At 40.7% G+C, this 16724-nt stretch overlaps 2 protein-coding genes across 3 annotated transcripts in view; one reads left to right on the top strand and one right to left on the bottom strand.

The window, feature by feature from the left end:
• Positions 1-16724, top strand: part of CT45A10 (cancer/testis antigen family 45 member A10) — a 73934-nt gene that overhangs the window by 33106 nt on the left and 24104 nt on the right. The gene's annotated exons all lie outside the window — the stretch shown is intronic.
• LOC112615609 (putative SAGE1-like protein) lies at positions 1765-14803 on the bottom strand. Its single transcript, XM_025372411.1, is given in 11 exon segments — positions 1765-2022; positions 2402-2495; positions 2852-3226; positions 3473-3613; positions 4533-4673; positions 4920-5060; positions 5293-5433; positions 5682-5829; positions 6502-6596; positions 9730-9862; positions 14717-14803. Coding segments are annotated over 11 exon segments (1596 nt in total). The 3' UTR covers positions 1765-1922.

The raw sequence follows: 16724 nt of genomic DNA, 5'->3' as shown, positions 1-16724 counted from the left end.
CAATCTGTGAGATGGGGACTTGTTAGCAGGACTCCCTCCTGCTTTGCTGAGAGATATTTTTTCCTTCCTATTTTTCCTTTTCAACCAATAAATTCCGCTCCTCACCCTTCAATGTGTCTGCGAACCTAATCTTTCCTGGTCGTGTGACAAGAACTTGGTTTTAGCTGCACCACAGTCATTGCTGAGTGTACAATCTGCCAGAAACAGAGAGCAACACTGAGCCTCTTATATGACACCTGCCTGCAGAGTGATCAGCCAGCTACCAGATGGCAGATAATTACATTGGACCACTTCCACTATGGAAGGGGCAGGGCTGTGTTCTTACTCAAATAGACACTTATTCTGATTATGGATCTTCCTTCCCACCCACAGTACTCTGAGAAAAGCAACATTTGTGCACTTAGAAAAATGCCTTATTTACCATCATGGTATTCCACACAGCATCACCTCGAAAAAAGGCACTCTCTTCACAGAAAATTAAAAGTGCAGCAATGGGCCCATGCTCACAGAAATTCACTGGTCTTATTATGTATATGCCCCTATCCCCCATCATTTTTTTAAGAGATAGTAGTGTTTTTCCCACCTTGTCTGGAACTCCACATCAGCCTCCCAAAGTGCCCCCCATTATCTTAAAGTGACTGGATCAACAGAACAGTGGAATGGCCTTGTGGAACTCAGTTATAGTACTAGCTAGGTGGCAATACCTTGCAGGTCTGAGAAATTACTTTTAGGAAGAAGTGTTTGCTGTTTATCTGCATCCAACATAGTTTGCTTTCTCTCCCATAGTCAGGATTCATGGGTCCTAGAATCAAGAAGTACAATTGGGAGTGTCTCTACTCACTTTTCACCCCAGTGGTTGACTAGCAAAAATGCTTCTTATTTTTCTGACTTGAGGCTCTGCTGAACTAGAAGTCTTAGTTCCAAAGGAAGAAATGCTTTCGCCAAGGGACATAACAGTAATTCCATTGAGAACAGATAGATACTGTCAGCTGGCCATTTTGGTCTCTTCATCAATTTCCATCTAGAGTCAAAGGAGGGGGTCATCTACTGGTTGGGGGTGATGAACTTGATAATGAAAGGGGGATGAATTGCACAGGGGCTAAAAGAGAGTATGTCTGACATGTCTAGAGAGCTTCTTAGACCTCCCTTTTTTTGTTGTTTGTTTGTTTGTTTTGAGATGGAGTCTCACTGTGCCACCCAGGCTGGAGTGCAGTGGCGTGATCTCGGCTCACTGTAACCTCCACCTCCCAGGTTCAAGCAATCCTCCTGCCTCAGCCTCCTGAGTAGCTGGGATTACAACCACGGGCCACCATGCCTGGCTACTCTTTTGTATTTTTAGTAGAGACAGGGTTTCACCATGCTGGCCAGGCTGGTCCTGAACTCGTGACCTCGTGATTCGCCTGCCTCGGTCTCCCAAAGTGTTGGGATTACAGGAGTGTGCCACTGCTCCCTGCCCCTCCCATGTTTTTTGATTGCACTTAATGGAAAATTACAGCAACCCAATCCAGGCAGGATATCGAATGGTCCAGAATGTTCAGTAATGAAGGTTTGAGTCATCCTGCCAGGCCAAGCACCATGACAGGCTGACATGCTACCTCAGGGCAAAGGGAATGAGAAATAGGTAGTGAAAGAAGGCAGTTATAAATACCAGTTATAGCAATGTGAGCTGCTGCAGAAACCAGAACTGTAATACTAAATACCTTGGTGAGTTATTAACTCATATACCTCCTCAAGTGGAAGAAGAAACCAACAAACAAGAAAAGTGCAGCTTTTACTAACAGTGATTTATTAAATTTAAACAGCTCCCTTTTTCGTAGCTTTTGGAAGGGAAATCACTTCAGAATTATAGAGAGCTTCAGCAATAACCTGTTCCATCCTACAGCATATGTTCTTGTTTCTCCTTGGTCTTTGCACTAACACAATTATTTTTTTCTCATGTGCTTAACTTTTCTGAGATGGCAGTGGGAATCTATTTCTTTAAGCACCTTCTCAAGTTGCTGAATTAAGACAACTTTTTTAAACCTGAAATTAAAGAGGAATTCCATTCACCAGATGATATCTACAGGATCTATGAGATGTAAGAGGTAGAGTGGATACAAAATAGAGTTTACCATCTACATGCAAATAGAAAATGCATCCTCATGGAAAGATACAAACTAGAAAAATACAAAGTGAGTCAACTGAGGGTCCATGCACACTCCCAGATTTTGATAAATTTGGAAGGCCCCCTGGCATTGGAAGAAAGTGTTAGAATAAGATAATATCAACCTAAATGCCTGTGGAAATAGCATGAACTATGATTGAGAGCCAGAGATTAGGAGGAACAAACATGATTTGTCCCTGCCCCTGTCCCAAATTGGGCACAAATGCTTAAAATAGCAGAGTTCCTTTTTGCACTCACCTTGCTGCTTCCTTGATGGTAAATTCAACAAATTGTCTCTTGACCTTCATAGATCCTTGTACCTCTTCAAGCAAAATGAAAATTCTTTCATAATCTGAAGATATTTTAAAAATTAGTATTTCTACAATTACGAACATGAAATATACCTCAATCTTAGTGCATCCACTACCACAGTATACATTTTTCATGGGCTAAAATGTTACATAGTGTTTGTGTTTTGAATGCTTAAATCACAACATCTGTATATTACTAAGGAACTATTGTGAAAAACAAAACACTTAAGCAGACATATTAGCAATTTCCAGTGAAAATTAAGTGAAGCCATGCTAAATTATATACAGATCCAATTCAGCCAAACAATGAGCTCAAGAGGCAGCTGACTTCTGTTCTAAATCATAGAATGAGAGACTTCTCATGCTTTCACTGATAAGACATTCTTGCATTACTTACTTTGCCCAAACCTTCGAACTTCTTTCATTAATTGATATTTTATATCATCATTAATTTTCTTTGCCATGGCAGGAGATATCTGTAGTGTATTTGGCACAGTTTCCACTGAAGACATTGCTGTGACTGGTGGGTCACCTGCAGAGACACTGTAGTTTTTGATGCCTACAGCAAATTCATTACTATCAGGTTTGTAAACCAGCTCATCTTTGCTGAGACTTGTGAAGTCGTAAGAGAAAGAATCCGATGCCTCGGGTGGCATACGATGTCCTGTCATATTTATAAGCTCTGGTGAATCAGAATTTGACAGGAGGCCATCAGGAGGGATTTGACCATTTTCCATTTCCTCCTCCTGGATATCGTGAATGACAGTAGAATCTGGAATCCAAATGAAAAAGTTGAGCTGTGAGGTAAGTGCATTATGTCACCCCCACAGTATATCCCTCTGATGCCCGGTTTCTAGGAAGTCATCTCATGAAGCAAGAGGATATACCAGGTAGCGATCCGAGACCCCTCAAACTAAGTTCAAGTAAGATAATACAACAAAACCACCTTCTTCCCTGCAGGACACTATGCAGGGATATGGAAACCAAGCAGGACAGTACAACCAATACACAAACATACACAGACCCCTGGTGCTCCTGGATGAAATATCAGCTCCTGACAGATTAGTACACCCTGGTGGAACTGCTGACAAGGAGTTATCAGGTGCCTGTTGGTCATTTTTCATCTTCGCTTCATGGACATTGTGAGTGGCGGTGACATCTGGAAACAAAATGAAGAGGTCGAGCTGTGAGGTAAGTGCATAATGACAACCCCACAGGGATATCCTACTGATGCTCAGTTTCTAGGACATTATCCCATAAAGCAGGAGGATATACCAGGTGGCAATCAGAGACCCCTGAAATTGAGGCAAGCAAAGGTAATACCGCAAAACCACCTTCTTCCCTTGATGACACTATGCATGCATATGAAAATCAAGAAGGACGGTATAAGTAAAAAACACACATACACCACAGATCCCTGGAACTCATTGCCGGAATACTAGCTCCTGCCACATTAATAAACCCAGATAGAACATTTGACAAGACGTTATCCTGTTGTGGTTGGCCATTTTCCATCCTTGCTTCATGGACATGGTGATTGACAGTAGCATCTGGAAACCAAATAAAGAGGTCGAGCTGTGAGGTAAGTGCATTATGCCAACCACACATGTATATATCCCTCTGATGCTCAGTTTTTAGGAATTTATCACGTAAAGCAGGAGGATATACCAGGCAGTGATCTGAGACCCCACAACTTCACCTACAAAAGACAATACAATAAAACCACAAGCTCCTGCCACATTAATAAGCCCTGTGGAAGCAGTTGACAAGACGTTATCAGGTTGGGGTTGGCTCTTTTCCATTTTCTCCTTGGGGACATTGTAAGTGATGGTAGCATCTGGAAGCCAAATGAAGAGGCTGAGCTGTTAGTTAAGTGTGTTATGGTAACCACACAGGTATATCTCTCTGATGCTCACTTTCTAGGAAATTATCTCATAAACAGGAGGATATATAAGGTTGCCATATGAGACCGCTGAAAGCCAGGAAAGACAATACAACAAAACCACCTTGTATGATTTTTGACACTGTGCATGCACGTGGAAACCAAGTAGGACAGTAATACAAATGAACAAACTTACACGGATCCCTGGTACTCATGGTTGAAATACCAGTGGCTGCCATATTAATAAGCTGTGGTCGAAGAGTCAACAACACGTTATCAGGTGCTGGTTGGACACTTTCCATCTTCTGTTCACGGCCATTGTGAGTGACTGTAGCATCTGGAAACCAAAGGAAGAGGTTGAGTTGTGAGGTAAGTGCATTATGCCAACTCACAAGTATATCCCTCTGGTGCTCAGTTTCTATGAAATTATTTCATAAAACAGTAGGATATATCAGGTGGTGATGTGAGACTCCTCAGATTTACGCCAGAAACGATAACACAACAAAACCACCTTACTCCCTTCATGGCACCATGTATGCATATGAAAACCAAGTAGGACAGTACAACTTATAAGTGGACATACAGAGATCTCTGGCACTCGTGGCTGGAATAGGAGTTGCTGCCATATTAATAAGTCCTATGGGACCAGTTGACAAGATGTTATCAGGTTGGGGTTGACCATTTTCCATTCTCTCTTCACGGATATTGTGAGTGACGGTAGAATCTGGAAACCAAATGAACAGTTCAAGTTGTGAGGTAAGTGCCACAGGTATGTCCCTCTGATGCTCAGTTGCTAGGAAATTATCCCACCCATAAACCAGGAGGACATATCAGGTTGTGATTTGAGACCCCATGGTTTTAGGCCAGAAAAGATAATAAAACAAAACCACCTTCTTCTCTGCATGACACTGCATGTGTATGAAAAACAAGTAGGATAGTACAACTAGTAAACATACACTGATCCCTGGTACTCATGAGTGAAATACCAGCCCATGTGAAATTCATAAGCCCCGCTGTAATAGTAGACAAGAATTTATCAGGTGCTATTTGTTCATTTTTTATCTTCTATTCACAGATAGTGTGAGGAACAGTTGAATCTGGAAACCAAACGAATAATTTGAACTGTGAGGTAAGTCCACTATGTCAGCCCAACAGGTATATCCCTCTGATGTTCACTTTCTAGGAAATTATCTAGGAAATCAGGGGAGGATATGCCAGATGGCCATCTGAGACTCCACCAATTGAGACCAGGAAAGTATATACAACAAAAGCAACTTCTACCCTTCATGAAAATACGCATGCCTATGGAAAACAAGTATGACAGTACAACTATTAGCGGACATACACAGATCTCTGGTACTCATGGATGGAATACCAGCTGCAGCCATATGAACAAGCCATGGGGAAACAGTTGAGAAGACTTTATCAGTTTGGGATTGGCCATTTTCCATCCTCTCTTCACAGATGTTGTGAGTGATGGTAGCATCGGGAAACTGACAGAACAGGTTGAGTTGTGAGGTATGTGCATTATGACAATCTCACCAGTATATCCCACTGATGCTAAATTTCTAGGAAATTATCCCATAATGCAGGAGAATACATCATATAATGATTTGAGTCCACTCAAGTTGAGGTCAGGAAAAATTATTCAACAAAACCACCTTCTTCCCTTCATGACACTACGCATACATATGGAAACCAAGGACACTACAACTAATAAACAAACATACACAGATCCCTGGTACTCCTCGCTGGAATACCAGCTCCTGTCATATTAATAAGCCCTGATAGAACATTTGACACGACATTGTCTCGTTGGGGTTGACCATTTTCCATCCCCTCCTCATGGACATTGTGATTGACGGTAGCGTGTGGAAACCAAGTGAAGAGGTTGAGCTGTGAGGTAAGTGCATTATGTCAACCCCACAGGTATATCCCTCTTTGTGCAGTTTCTAGGAAATTATCTGAAAAATCAGGGGAGGATATCCCAGGTGGCCATCTGATACCCCTCAAATTGAGGCTAGGAAAGAATATACAACAAAACCACCTTCTATAATTCATGAAAATATGCCTGCTTATGGAAACCAAGTAGGACAGTACAATTAATAAGCAGACATACACAGATCTCTCGTACTTGTGGACGAAATTCCTGCTGCTGCCATAGCACCAAGCCATGGTGGAGCAGTTGACAAGATGTTATCAGCTGCTGGTTGGCTGTTATTTATCCTCTCTTCATGGACGTTGTGAGTGACTGCAGCATCTGGAAACCAAGGGAAGAGGTTTAGCTATGAAGTAAGTGCATTATGCCAACCCCACAGGTATATCCCTCTTTGTGCAGTTTCTAGGAAATTATCTAAAAAAGCAGGGGAGGATATCCCAGGTGGCCATCTGATACCCCTCAAATTGAGGCTAAGAAAGAATATACAACAAAACCACCTTCTATAATTCATGAAAATATGCCTGCTTATGGAAACCAAGTAGGACAGTACAATTAATAAGCAGACATACACAGATCTCTCATACTCGTAGACGAAATTCCTGCTGCTGCCATAGCACCAAGCCATGGTGGAGCAGTTGACAAGATGTTATTAGTTGCTGGTTGGCTGTTATTTATCTTCTCTTCATGGATGTTGTGAGTGACTGCAGCATCTGGAAACGAAATGAAGTGGTTGAGCTGTGAGGTAAGTGCATTATGTCAACTGCACAGGCAAACCCCACTGATGCTCAGTATGTCACAAAGAAGGAGGATATACCAGGTAGCAATCTGAGAACCCTAAAATTGAGGCCAGAAAAGATAATACAACAAAATTACCTTCTTCCCTCATGACACTATGCATATATGGTGCATAGTAGAATCCTCGTAGGACAGTATAACAAGTGAGCAAACTTACACTGGTCCCTGGTACTCATGGATGAAATTCCAGCTGCTGCCATATTAATAAGCGCTGTTGGAACAGTTGCAATGACATTATTGTGTGCTGGTTGGCCATTTTTTATCTTCTCTTCATGGACATTGTGAGTGACGCTAGCATCTGGAAACCAAATGAAGAGGTTGAGCTGCAAGATAGGTGTGTTTTGTCCCATCCTCCTCCAGAGGGACAGCTATGTATTCATCAGTTTCTAAAGAATTATTTATTTCATGAAACAGATTTACCACGTGGAAATCTCCGATCTTGCGAACAGAGATCAGGTCAGATAATACGATAAAACTACCTTTTTACCTCTTGGCGTAATGAATACATGCAGTAAAGAAGTACGACAGCAGAATAAACATTCACAGGTTTTTGTATTCATTATTTTGTATCATCTATCTGCCCTTTACAATTCTCACTTGATATTATTTGTATAGTTCACCTATAAATACCATGCTGTGTGCAGCAGGAAGCCAGACTAAGTGACCCTCCTTAACCTGCTTCCTTTCTACCCCAAATATTCTGAGAAAATAGACGTGGCTATTGGAGTTGAACACTCTTATCTCTACTCCATCCTCACACATCTGCGGTTTTATATGATTCTATAGATCCTGCCCTTTTGTCTAGAAAAAGTGACTTTCTTTTCACTCCAGGTCTGATGTCTCTTTCATTTATTCATCATCTGTGGCAGGCAGCATGCCAGGAGCTGGGGATCAGCAGTAAACACCCCAGAGAGCAATGTTCCCTGCCCTTGTGGAGCTCACATCCTCATGGGGCAGTCAGACAGTACATGCACAAAGAGCAAATGAAACAAGCAGCATTGGGCTGGTTTGGAAAAGCAGTCCACAGGTCCGTGGGAGAGAGCAGCAGAGAGAGCCCCAGGGGCTGTGGCTGGTTTGGCAGGGCCTTCTGAAGAGGTGCCACTGGGCAGGGCTTAGCGGAAGAAGCAGAGCCTCCTGTGCAGAGGCAGAGGGAGAGTTCCAGGCTGCGGTGAGGCCAAGGGTAGGGATGGAGTGGGGATGGACAGGGCACTACAGAGCTGAAGGACAGAGGCAGAGAGAGCCAGGAGGAAATGGATGGGACCTGTGTTAGGAGAGGGTGACAGAGGCCAGGCCATGCAGAGGCTTGCAGACCAAAGTCAGTTCAGGGTCTGTTCTGAGTGCTTAGGAGAGTTGAAGATGGGTTTTCAGAAGGGACATGGCATGATGTGATTTACGTGCTGACATAATTATCTAGCCACAAGGTTAGAGAGTATGCGATAGATGAGTGAAGATTAGAAACACAGAGCTAAGAAGATATTGTACTAGCCTGGACAGAGATCACGGCAGTGTGCACTGGAGGCATAGAGAGAAACGGTTGGATGCAGAATTTATACTGGGCATTGACTGCTGGACTTGCTAAGAGATGGGAAATGAGAGAGCAATAAAAGAATCATAAGATAACTCATAAGTGACTTTAAGTATTTTGACTTGAACTACTAAGTGAAAGTACACCAGGGGTATTCAGGAGATGTTAGGAAACTGACTGTGAGAGCCGAGTGCTGCCAACTCTTCCTGAATCTGGTTCAGTGACCTTATGTTGACAGCTTGAACTAGGCCATGGTGGGATTACTTGCACTATGGATAGCTGCAAACTATGAAAACCAGCACTCCTCAGTTCCCCATACCTGTGAACAGCTGGTTGTTACACCTTTGTGGATGTTTCACCCAATGGATAGTGTCTTTAACTGAAATAGTGAAGGCTAAAAGTATAGTATTTTTGGAGAGAGGGAGGTCAGAAATTTGAGCATGTAGAGGGAGTTGAATTTTAGATGCCTATTAGACAGCCAGTAGAGATATCATGCGAGTAGTTGTATTTGAGTCTGGATTTCAGGAACAAGTTGTAGTGTAGAAGTATAATGGTGAGAGTTCTTTTAGTGTGAATCATTTAAAATTCTAAGACAGCATGGCATTACCTTAAGAGATACTATATTGAAGAGAAGAGACCCTAGGATCAAGCTTTGTGGCTCTGAAATATTTAGAGGTGGGAAGGCAGAGGAGAAAAACAAAAAAGAGAAGGAAAATGAGTCTCTAGTAACAGGGTAACAAATCCAGGTGTCTGGGGACCCAAGAAACTTTCCGTGCAGGAGGAAGTAAACAACTGTGTTGCATGCTGCTGAGACATTAATGCCAAAATGCAGCAAACACTGGTGACCTTGATGATAGTAGTTTCATTGGAGTACATTAAGAAGCCAGACTGCACTGGGTTAGAGCGGAGTGTGAGGACAGGCAGAAAGTGAGTAGACCCAAACTCTTGTTGAGCCCACCATCTCCTTCTGCCTCAGGAACCTCCTTCATTCATCTAATGCTTGCAGCAACTCCAAATTGTTGCACCTAATTAGAACCTTGCCCTTCCACTTGTAAATGTGCTCATATCTGTTGATCCCTCAAGGACAAATGTCCTTTGACATGGTTGAGGCCCAAAGATTGGATTCCCCCTCACCTTCCTGTTTGTCTAACCACAGGGACATACTCTTCCTTCTCTTAGATGAAGAGTGTCTCTTAGATTTTCTGGAATGTTTCTTTTTGCTTTGATGTCCTTTTGCAACCGGATTTACTTCATCATTCCTCATTTGCTGAAAAACATCAGTGAACATATTCCATTAAAGACAAATCCAACCATTGCAAAGTCATAGCCTTCATATGCATACACAGTCATGCATTTATATCATTAATGTAAGTTTTAGTCATAGGTCAAAGATTTCTCATCACTGAACACACACAATGCTCTTAGAAAAGGCAAGCTAATTTTAATCTAGTCTCAGTGAAACAAGGGAAGGTAAAATACAAGGTGTTATCCAAAGTCAAACATGGTCCAGTCATGATAAATCAGAATGCTTGGGGAATGAGTGGCTTTCATCATACAAAGGAATAAACATATGGTTCTCTCTGTCATGAAGTACACATCATTTTGTCTCAGCACTTGTTAGGGGAGGAAAGAAAAAATAAATACCTTATTTTATCTTTTACTGCCTTTCTTTTTATGAGACAGAGTCTCGCTCTGTCGCCCAGGCTGTATTGCAGTGGCGCGATCTCGGCTCACTACAGGTGCCTGCCACCACGCCCGGCTAATATTTTGTATTTTTAGTAGAGACGGGGTTTCACCATGTTAGCCAGGATGGTCTCGATGTCCTGACCTTATGATCCTCCCGCCTCGGCCTCCCAAAGTGCTGGGATTACAGGTGTGAGCCACCGCGCCTGGCCTCTTTTAGTGCTTTAAAGTTATGTATTAGCAAATACTGATTAATACTTTATTAGATAATACATAAAGATAGTGAAGGGTAGGATAGTTTGAAAAGGTAAATTTTCCCACCTCCAACCTTATGGAGATTCCAATATGTTGATCTTGGACTCAGGTAGGGGTAGGGCGTGCTTTGCAAGGTTAGTGGTAGATAAAACGTGAAATTGAAGGGTATAGTATATTAACTAAAAGCTGTTTTCATCAAAGGATAACCGAAGAATACGCTCCTGATACCAGAGGTACCAAGAAGAGCTGGTAATATTACTACTGAAACTATGCCAAAAAATTAAAAAGGAAGGACTCCTACCTAACTCATTTTATGAGACCAGCATCGCCCTGATACCAAAACGTGGCAGAGATACAACAAATAAAAACTTCAGGCCAGTATTCCTGATGAACATCGATGCAAAATCCTCAATAAAATACCGGAAAACTGAATCCAGCAGCACATCAAAAAGCTTATCCCCCATGAGCAAGTTGGCTTCATACCCGGGATGCAAGGTAGTTTCAAAATAGGCAAATCAATGAATGTAATTCATCACATAAACAGAACTAAAGACAAAAACCACATGCTTATCTCAATAGATGCAGAAAAGATCTTTGATAAACCTCAGCATCCCCTTACATTAAAAGCTCTCAATAAACCAGGTATTGAAGGAACATACCTCAATATAATAAGAGCCATATATGACAAACCCACAGTCAATGTCATACTGAATGGGAAAAACCTGGAAGCATTCCCGTTGAAACTGGCACAAAACAAGGATGCCCTCCCTCACCTCTCCTATTCAACATAGTATTGCACGCTCTGTCCAGGGCAATCAGGCAAGACAAAGAAATAAAGGGTATTCAAAAAGAGGGACAGGAAGTCAAATTACCTTTGTTTGCAGATGACATGACCCTATATCTAGAAAATCCCATTGTCTCAGCCCAAAAGCTTCTTAAGCTGATAAGCAACTCCAGCAAAGTCTCAGGATACAAAATTCATGTGCAAAAATTGCTAGCATTCCTCTGCACCAAAAACAGGCAAGCAGAGAGACAAATCATGAATGAACTCCCATTCACAATTCCTATAAAAAGAATAAAGTACCTAGGAATATGGCTAACAAGGGAAGTGAAGGACCTCTTCAGAGAGAACTATAAACCACTGCTCAAGGAATCAGAGAGTAAACAAACAAATGGACAAACATTCCATGCTCATGGATAGGAAGAATCAATATTGTGAAAATGGCCATATTGCCCAAAGCAATTTAGATATTCAATGCTATTCCCATTAAACTATCAAGGACATTCTTCACCAAGTTAGAAGGAGCTTTTTAAGAATTCATATGGAACGAAAAAAGAGCCAGAATAGCTAAGACAATCCTAAGCAATAAGAACAAAGCTGGAGGCATCACACTACGTAACTTCGAACTATACTATGGGGCTACAGTAACCAAAACAGCATGGTACTGGTAGAAAAACAGATACATGGACCAATGGAACAGAATAGAGAACTTAGAAATAAGATTACACAGCGATAATCATCTGATCTTTGACAAACCTGACAAAAACAAGCAATGGGGACAGGATTCCCTGTTTAATTAATGATGCTGGGAGAACTGGCTAGCTGTATGCAAAAATTGAAACTGGGCCCCTTCCTTACACCTTATACAAAAATTTACTCAAGATGGATTAAAGACTTAAAGTAAAACCCCAAACTATAAAAACCCTAGAAAAAAAAATATAGACAATATTATTCAGGACATAGGCACGGGCAAAGATTTCATGACAAAAATACCAAAAGCCATGGCAACAAAAGCAAAAATTGACGAATGGGATCTAATTAAACTAAAGAGCATATGCATAGCAAAATGAACTATCATCAGAGTGAAGAGCCTACAGAATGGGAGAAAACTTTTGCAATCTGTCCATCTGACAAAGGTCTACTATCCAGAGTCTACAAGAAACTTAAACTAATTTACAAAAGAAAACCAAACAACCACATTAAAAAGTGGGCAAAGGACATGAACAGACACGTCTCAAAAGAAGATATTTACGCAGGCAACAAACATGAAAAAAAGTGCAACATCACTGATCATTAGAGAAATGCAACTCGAAACCACAATGAGATAACATCTCATGCCGGTCAGAATGGCAATTACTAAAACGTCAAAAAACTACAGATGCTGGCAAAGTTGTGGAGAAAAAGGACTGCTTTTATACTGTTGGTGGGAGTGTAAATTACTTCAACTATGTGGATGACAGTGTGGTGATTCCTGAAAGATTTAGAGGCAGAAATATCATTTGATCCAGTAATCCTATTACTGGGTATATACCAGGAGAAATAAAACTCATTCTATTATAAAGTATGCACAAGTATGTTCATTGCAGCACTATCCACAATAGCAAAGATGTGGAATCAACCCAAATGCCCATCAATCATAAACTGGATAAAGAAAATGTAGTACATATACACCACAGAATACTATGCAGCCATAAAAAGGAATGAGATCATGTCCTTTGCAGAAATATAGATGGAGCTAGAAGCCGTTATCGTCAGCAAACTAACGCAAGAAAAGAAAACCAAACAGCACATGTTCTTACTTACAAGTGGGAGCTGAATGATGAGAACACATAGACACGTCGGGCAGGGCAACACACACTGGGGCCTGTCGGGGGAGGAGTGGGGGGACGGAGTGCATCAGGAAAAATAGCTACTGGGTGCTGGGCTTAATACCAAGGTGATCGGTTCATAAGTGCAGCAAACCACCATGCCACACGTTTACCTATGTTACAAACCTGCATATCCTGCACATACCCCAGGACTTAAAATAAAAGTTGAAAAAAGAAAGAGTATGCTCCTGCATATTTAATGAAATTATATATTTCGGTATAATTTTCATTAAATTATACCGAAATATATAATTTTGATTAAAAATTTTTCCAAACCATTTTCATTTCCTGTAAAAGCGGAGTGGAGAATGTGTGAAAACATTTTCACTGAACATTTACTACCCTCCAGGTACTGTTCTAAATGCTTTACATGTATTAACTCAATCCTTGACCAATCCCTATGAGTGAGGTGTGATTCTTATGTCTATTGTTAAAAAAGAGAAAATAAAGGCACAGAAAATTAAGGAAAAGCCTAATTGAGGAGTTTGGGAAATGTGGGAGAATTACTTTAGTCTGGTTTTGTTACAGAAGAGGTTATTGTCTATTTGCGTCCTTATACCAACGGTCTTTTCCACGAGTGCAGATGCAATTCCCTTTGTCTTCATGTTTTAATAGTGAAGTTAGTATGTCTCTCTCATACACAACACATTAAGATCTCCATTAGGACAATCCAATCATGGCAACATCACCTAGTGCTTCATATTCCACGAGAAATACTTAGTCATTGTTTTAGACAGAGCACTAGTGACTTGGATAACGGAAACAGAGACTATAGAATGCAATCTTGATACTAAAGTAGTTATTGCGGGGAGTGGGAAAGAATATAGACTCTGGAGTGAGAAAGATATGCGTTCAAACCTTGGCTGTATCTCCTATCATGTGTCACGTGGGGCAAGCCTTTTGACCACTGTCAGCCTTGATTTCTTATTAAACGGTAAATAGTAATACACATCCGCAGAACAACTATGACCATTCAATGTGATAATTAAAAACATCAGTTTGGCCAGGCGCGAAGGCTCATGCCTGTAATCCCAGCACTCTGGGAGGCAAGGTGGGTGGATCACCTGAGGTCAGGAGTTCGAGACCAGCCTGACCAACATGGAGAAACTCTGTCTCTACTAAAAATACAAAAAATTAGCCGGGTGTGGTAGCGTATGCCTGTAATCCCAGCTACTCAGAGGCTGAGGCAGGACAATCACTTGAACCTGGGAGGGGGAGGGGGAGGTTGTGATGAGCCGAGATCGTGCCATTTCACTCCAGTCTGGGTAACAAGAGCGAAACTCCGTCTCAAAGAAAAAAAAAAGAAAGAAATAATAAAATAAAATTCCATTTAATTTAAAAACATCAGTTCCTGGTACAATCAATCCACTCTTGGATCAAAAAGTTCCCATTTTATGTTCACATAAGTTTTCCTGTGTCATATTGTATCTTTTAAATCAAGAGAATTAATACATATAGTTTATATTCATGTTTCCAATGAGAAAATAATTATACCAAGAATGTCACAATTAGGGCAGAAATAGATTTATCTTACCGGCCCACCATTTGTAAACACATAGGCAACAGTATGAAGTTCTTCAGGTGGAGTTAGTTGACTCATTCGAAATGGAGAAGCCTGCATCTGCAGATAGTCCTCAGGACTAACTATGTGTGTTATTAGAACATTTTGATTTATAACTGGAACATAACTGGCACATAAATTGGCACTACACAGCTGAAATATATGATCCTCTTGAGAGTACATGATCACAGACTGTCTTAGCAATATGCGCCTTGGTACCAAACAGAGTTTAGAATCTCATGTCTAGAATCTATATCATGTTCCGTGATCTAGAATCATCTCCCTTTATCCATCAGTCCACCATCACTACTTCCTGTAGGTTCACACCACTAGGTTAAACGACTCCCTTATGCTTCCACCACAGTTGGAGAACTGGCTGACCTTCCTCATACCACCATCCCAACTAAAAATCTATAATTCTAAATATTAAAACTTTAATATTTATAATGTCAATTTTCAATGAATTCCACAAGTTCATTTTTTTTTTCAGGCTTAAAGGAGAAGTACGTATTAATGAGCACATACACTGTCCTAGTTATCCTACCTGCCCATCATTTATAAACACATAGTTCAAAGTATAAAGTTCTTCAGCTGGAGTTGGCTGACTCGTTTGAAGTGGAGGAACCAGCATCCGCAGATACTCCTCATAGTTAACTATGTGTGTGTGACTAGAACACTCTGATTAAAAACTAGAACATAAATGACAAAGAAATCGACACTATTCTTCCCACTGGAAGGGTATAGGCTCCATGGCATTCTCTTATCATCCAGGGAATGCTGGGTAGTGGGCCTAACCCTCTTTTGATAATTTGATTACATCTACAGATATTTTTCCCTGGGAAAGTACCTTTACATACAAACTTGGTGTACAATTTCAGAAGTGTGACCAGCCTAAGATCTGATTAATTTAGTGGACAGATGACCTCACTTAAAATCACCAAAATGGGGGTAAAAAGGGTTTGTGAACTGTTGCCAATTATCCTGGATACTATCAGTTTTGTTATTTCTGTGTAAACAAGGAATTCTCTGCTGAACTCACAGCAGTAAGCAGTGTGATATAGTATTTGTGTGTGCAATCTCTGGAATCTGAGAGACCTAGGTTCCGTCACTTTTCCAACTGGTTATACCTGGGAGAGCTACTTAAATGTACACTCTAAGATTCTATTTCCATAAAAAGGGCATAAAACAGTATCTAACTCGTGGTGCTCTTATAAGGATTAACAGAGACAAAGCACAAAGAGGATAGTGTATGTGCTGGTTAATACATACATTCCTTTAAGCTTGGAAAAAAAAAAAACTTGTGGGATTTAGTGAAAATCGGCATTCTATATATTAAAACATTAAAAAATTAACTGCTCATGCAATAAACAGCTTCCTACAAACTAGACTTGATACTTTCAAAATCAATAAAAGCCCGGCACACAAAAAAAAACGTGTTTGGTTTCAGCATACCAAATTTCCTTCTGGTTAACTAGTCGAAATGACTGCTACTTGCAATATCATAAGCATTTCTACGTGTCTAAGGTTTCAAATCTTCCTTTATGAAACAAATCATTTGTTATTCCTGAAGTTTTAAAATGGTGTATTTAATACAAGCAAGCAGAAGGAGGGGAATGATGAAAATTAGAGTAGAAGAAAATCAATGAAATTAAAAACAGAAAAATCAATGAAATCAAAAGTTGGTTCACAGAAAAGGTGAAAAAAATCTAACAATCTTTTAGCTTGACTGACCAAGAAAAATAGAAAGGCCTACACCGATTATCAAAATCATAAATGATAGAGGGGTTATTAATACTGACCTTATAGAAATTAAAAGGAATACATTTTGAACAACTTTACGTCAACAAACTAAACAACTTAGATAACATGGAAAAATTTCTAGAAGACAAATTACTGACTCAAGAAGAAACAGGCTGGGCACAGTTGCTCACGCCTGTAATTCCAGCACTTTGGGAGGCCGAGGCGGGTGGATCACCTGAGG

Source organism: Theropithecus gelada, chromosome X, assembly GCF_003255815.1.
Source record: "Theropithecus gelada isolate Dixy chromosome X, Tgel_1.0, whole genome shotgun sequence".
Taxonomy (NCBI): Eukaryota; Metazoa; Chordata; class Mammalia; order Primates; family Cercopithecidae; genus Theropithecus; species Theropithecus gelada.
The sequence above is the reverse complement of the archived record's forward strand: the minus strand, read 5'-3'. Positions and strand labels throughout refer to the sequence as shown.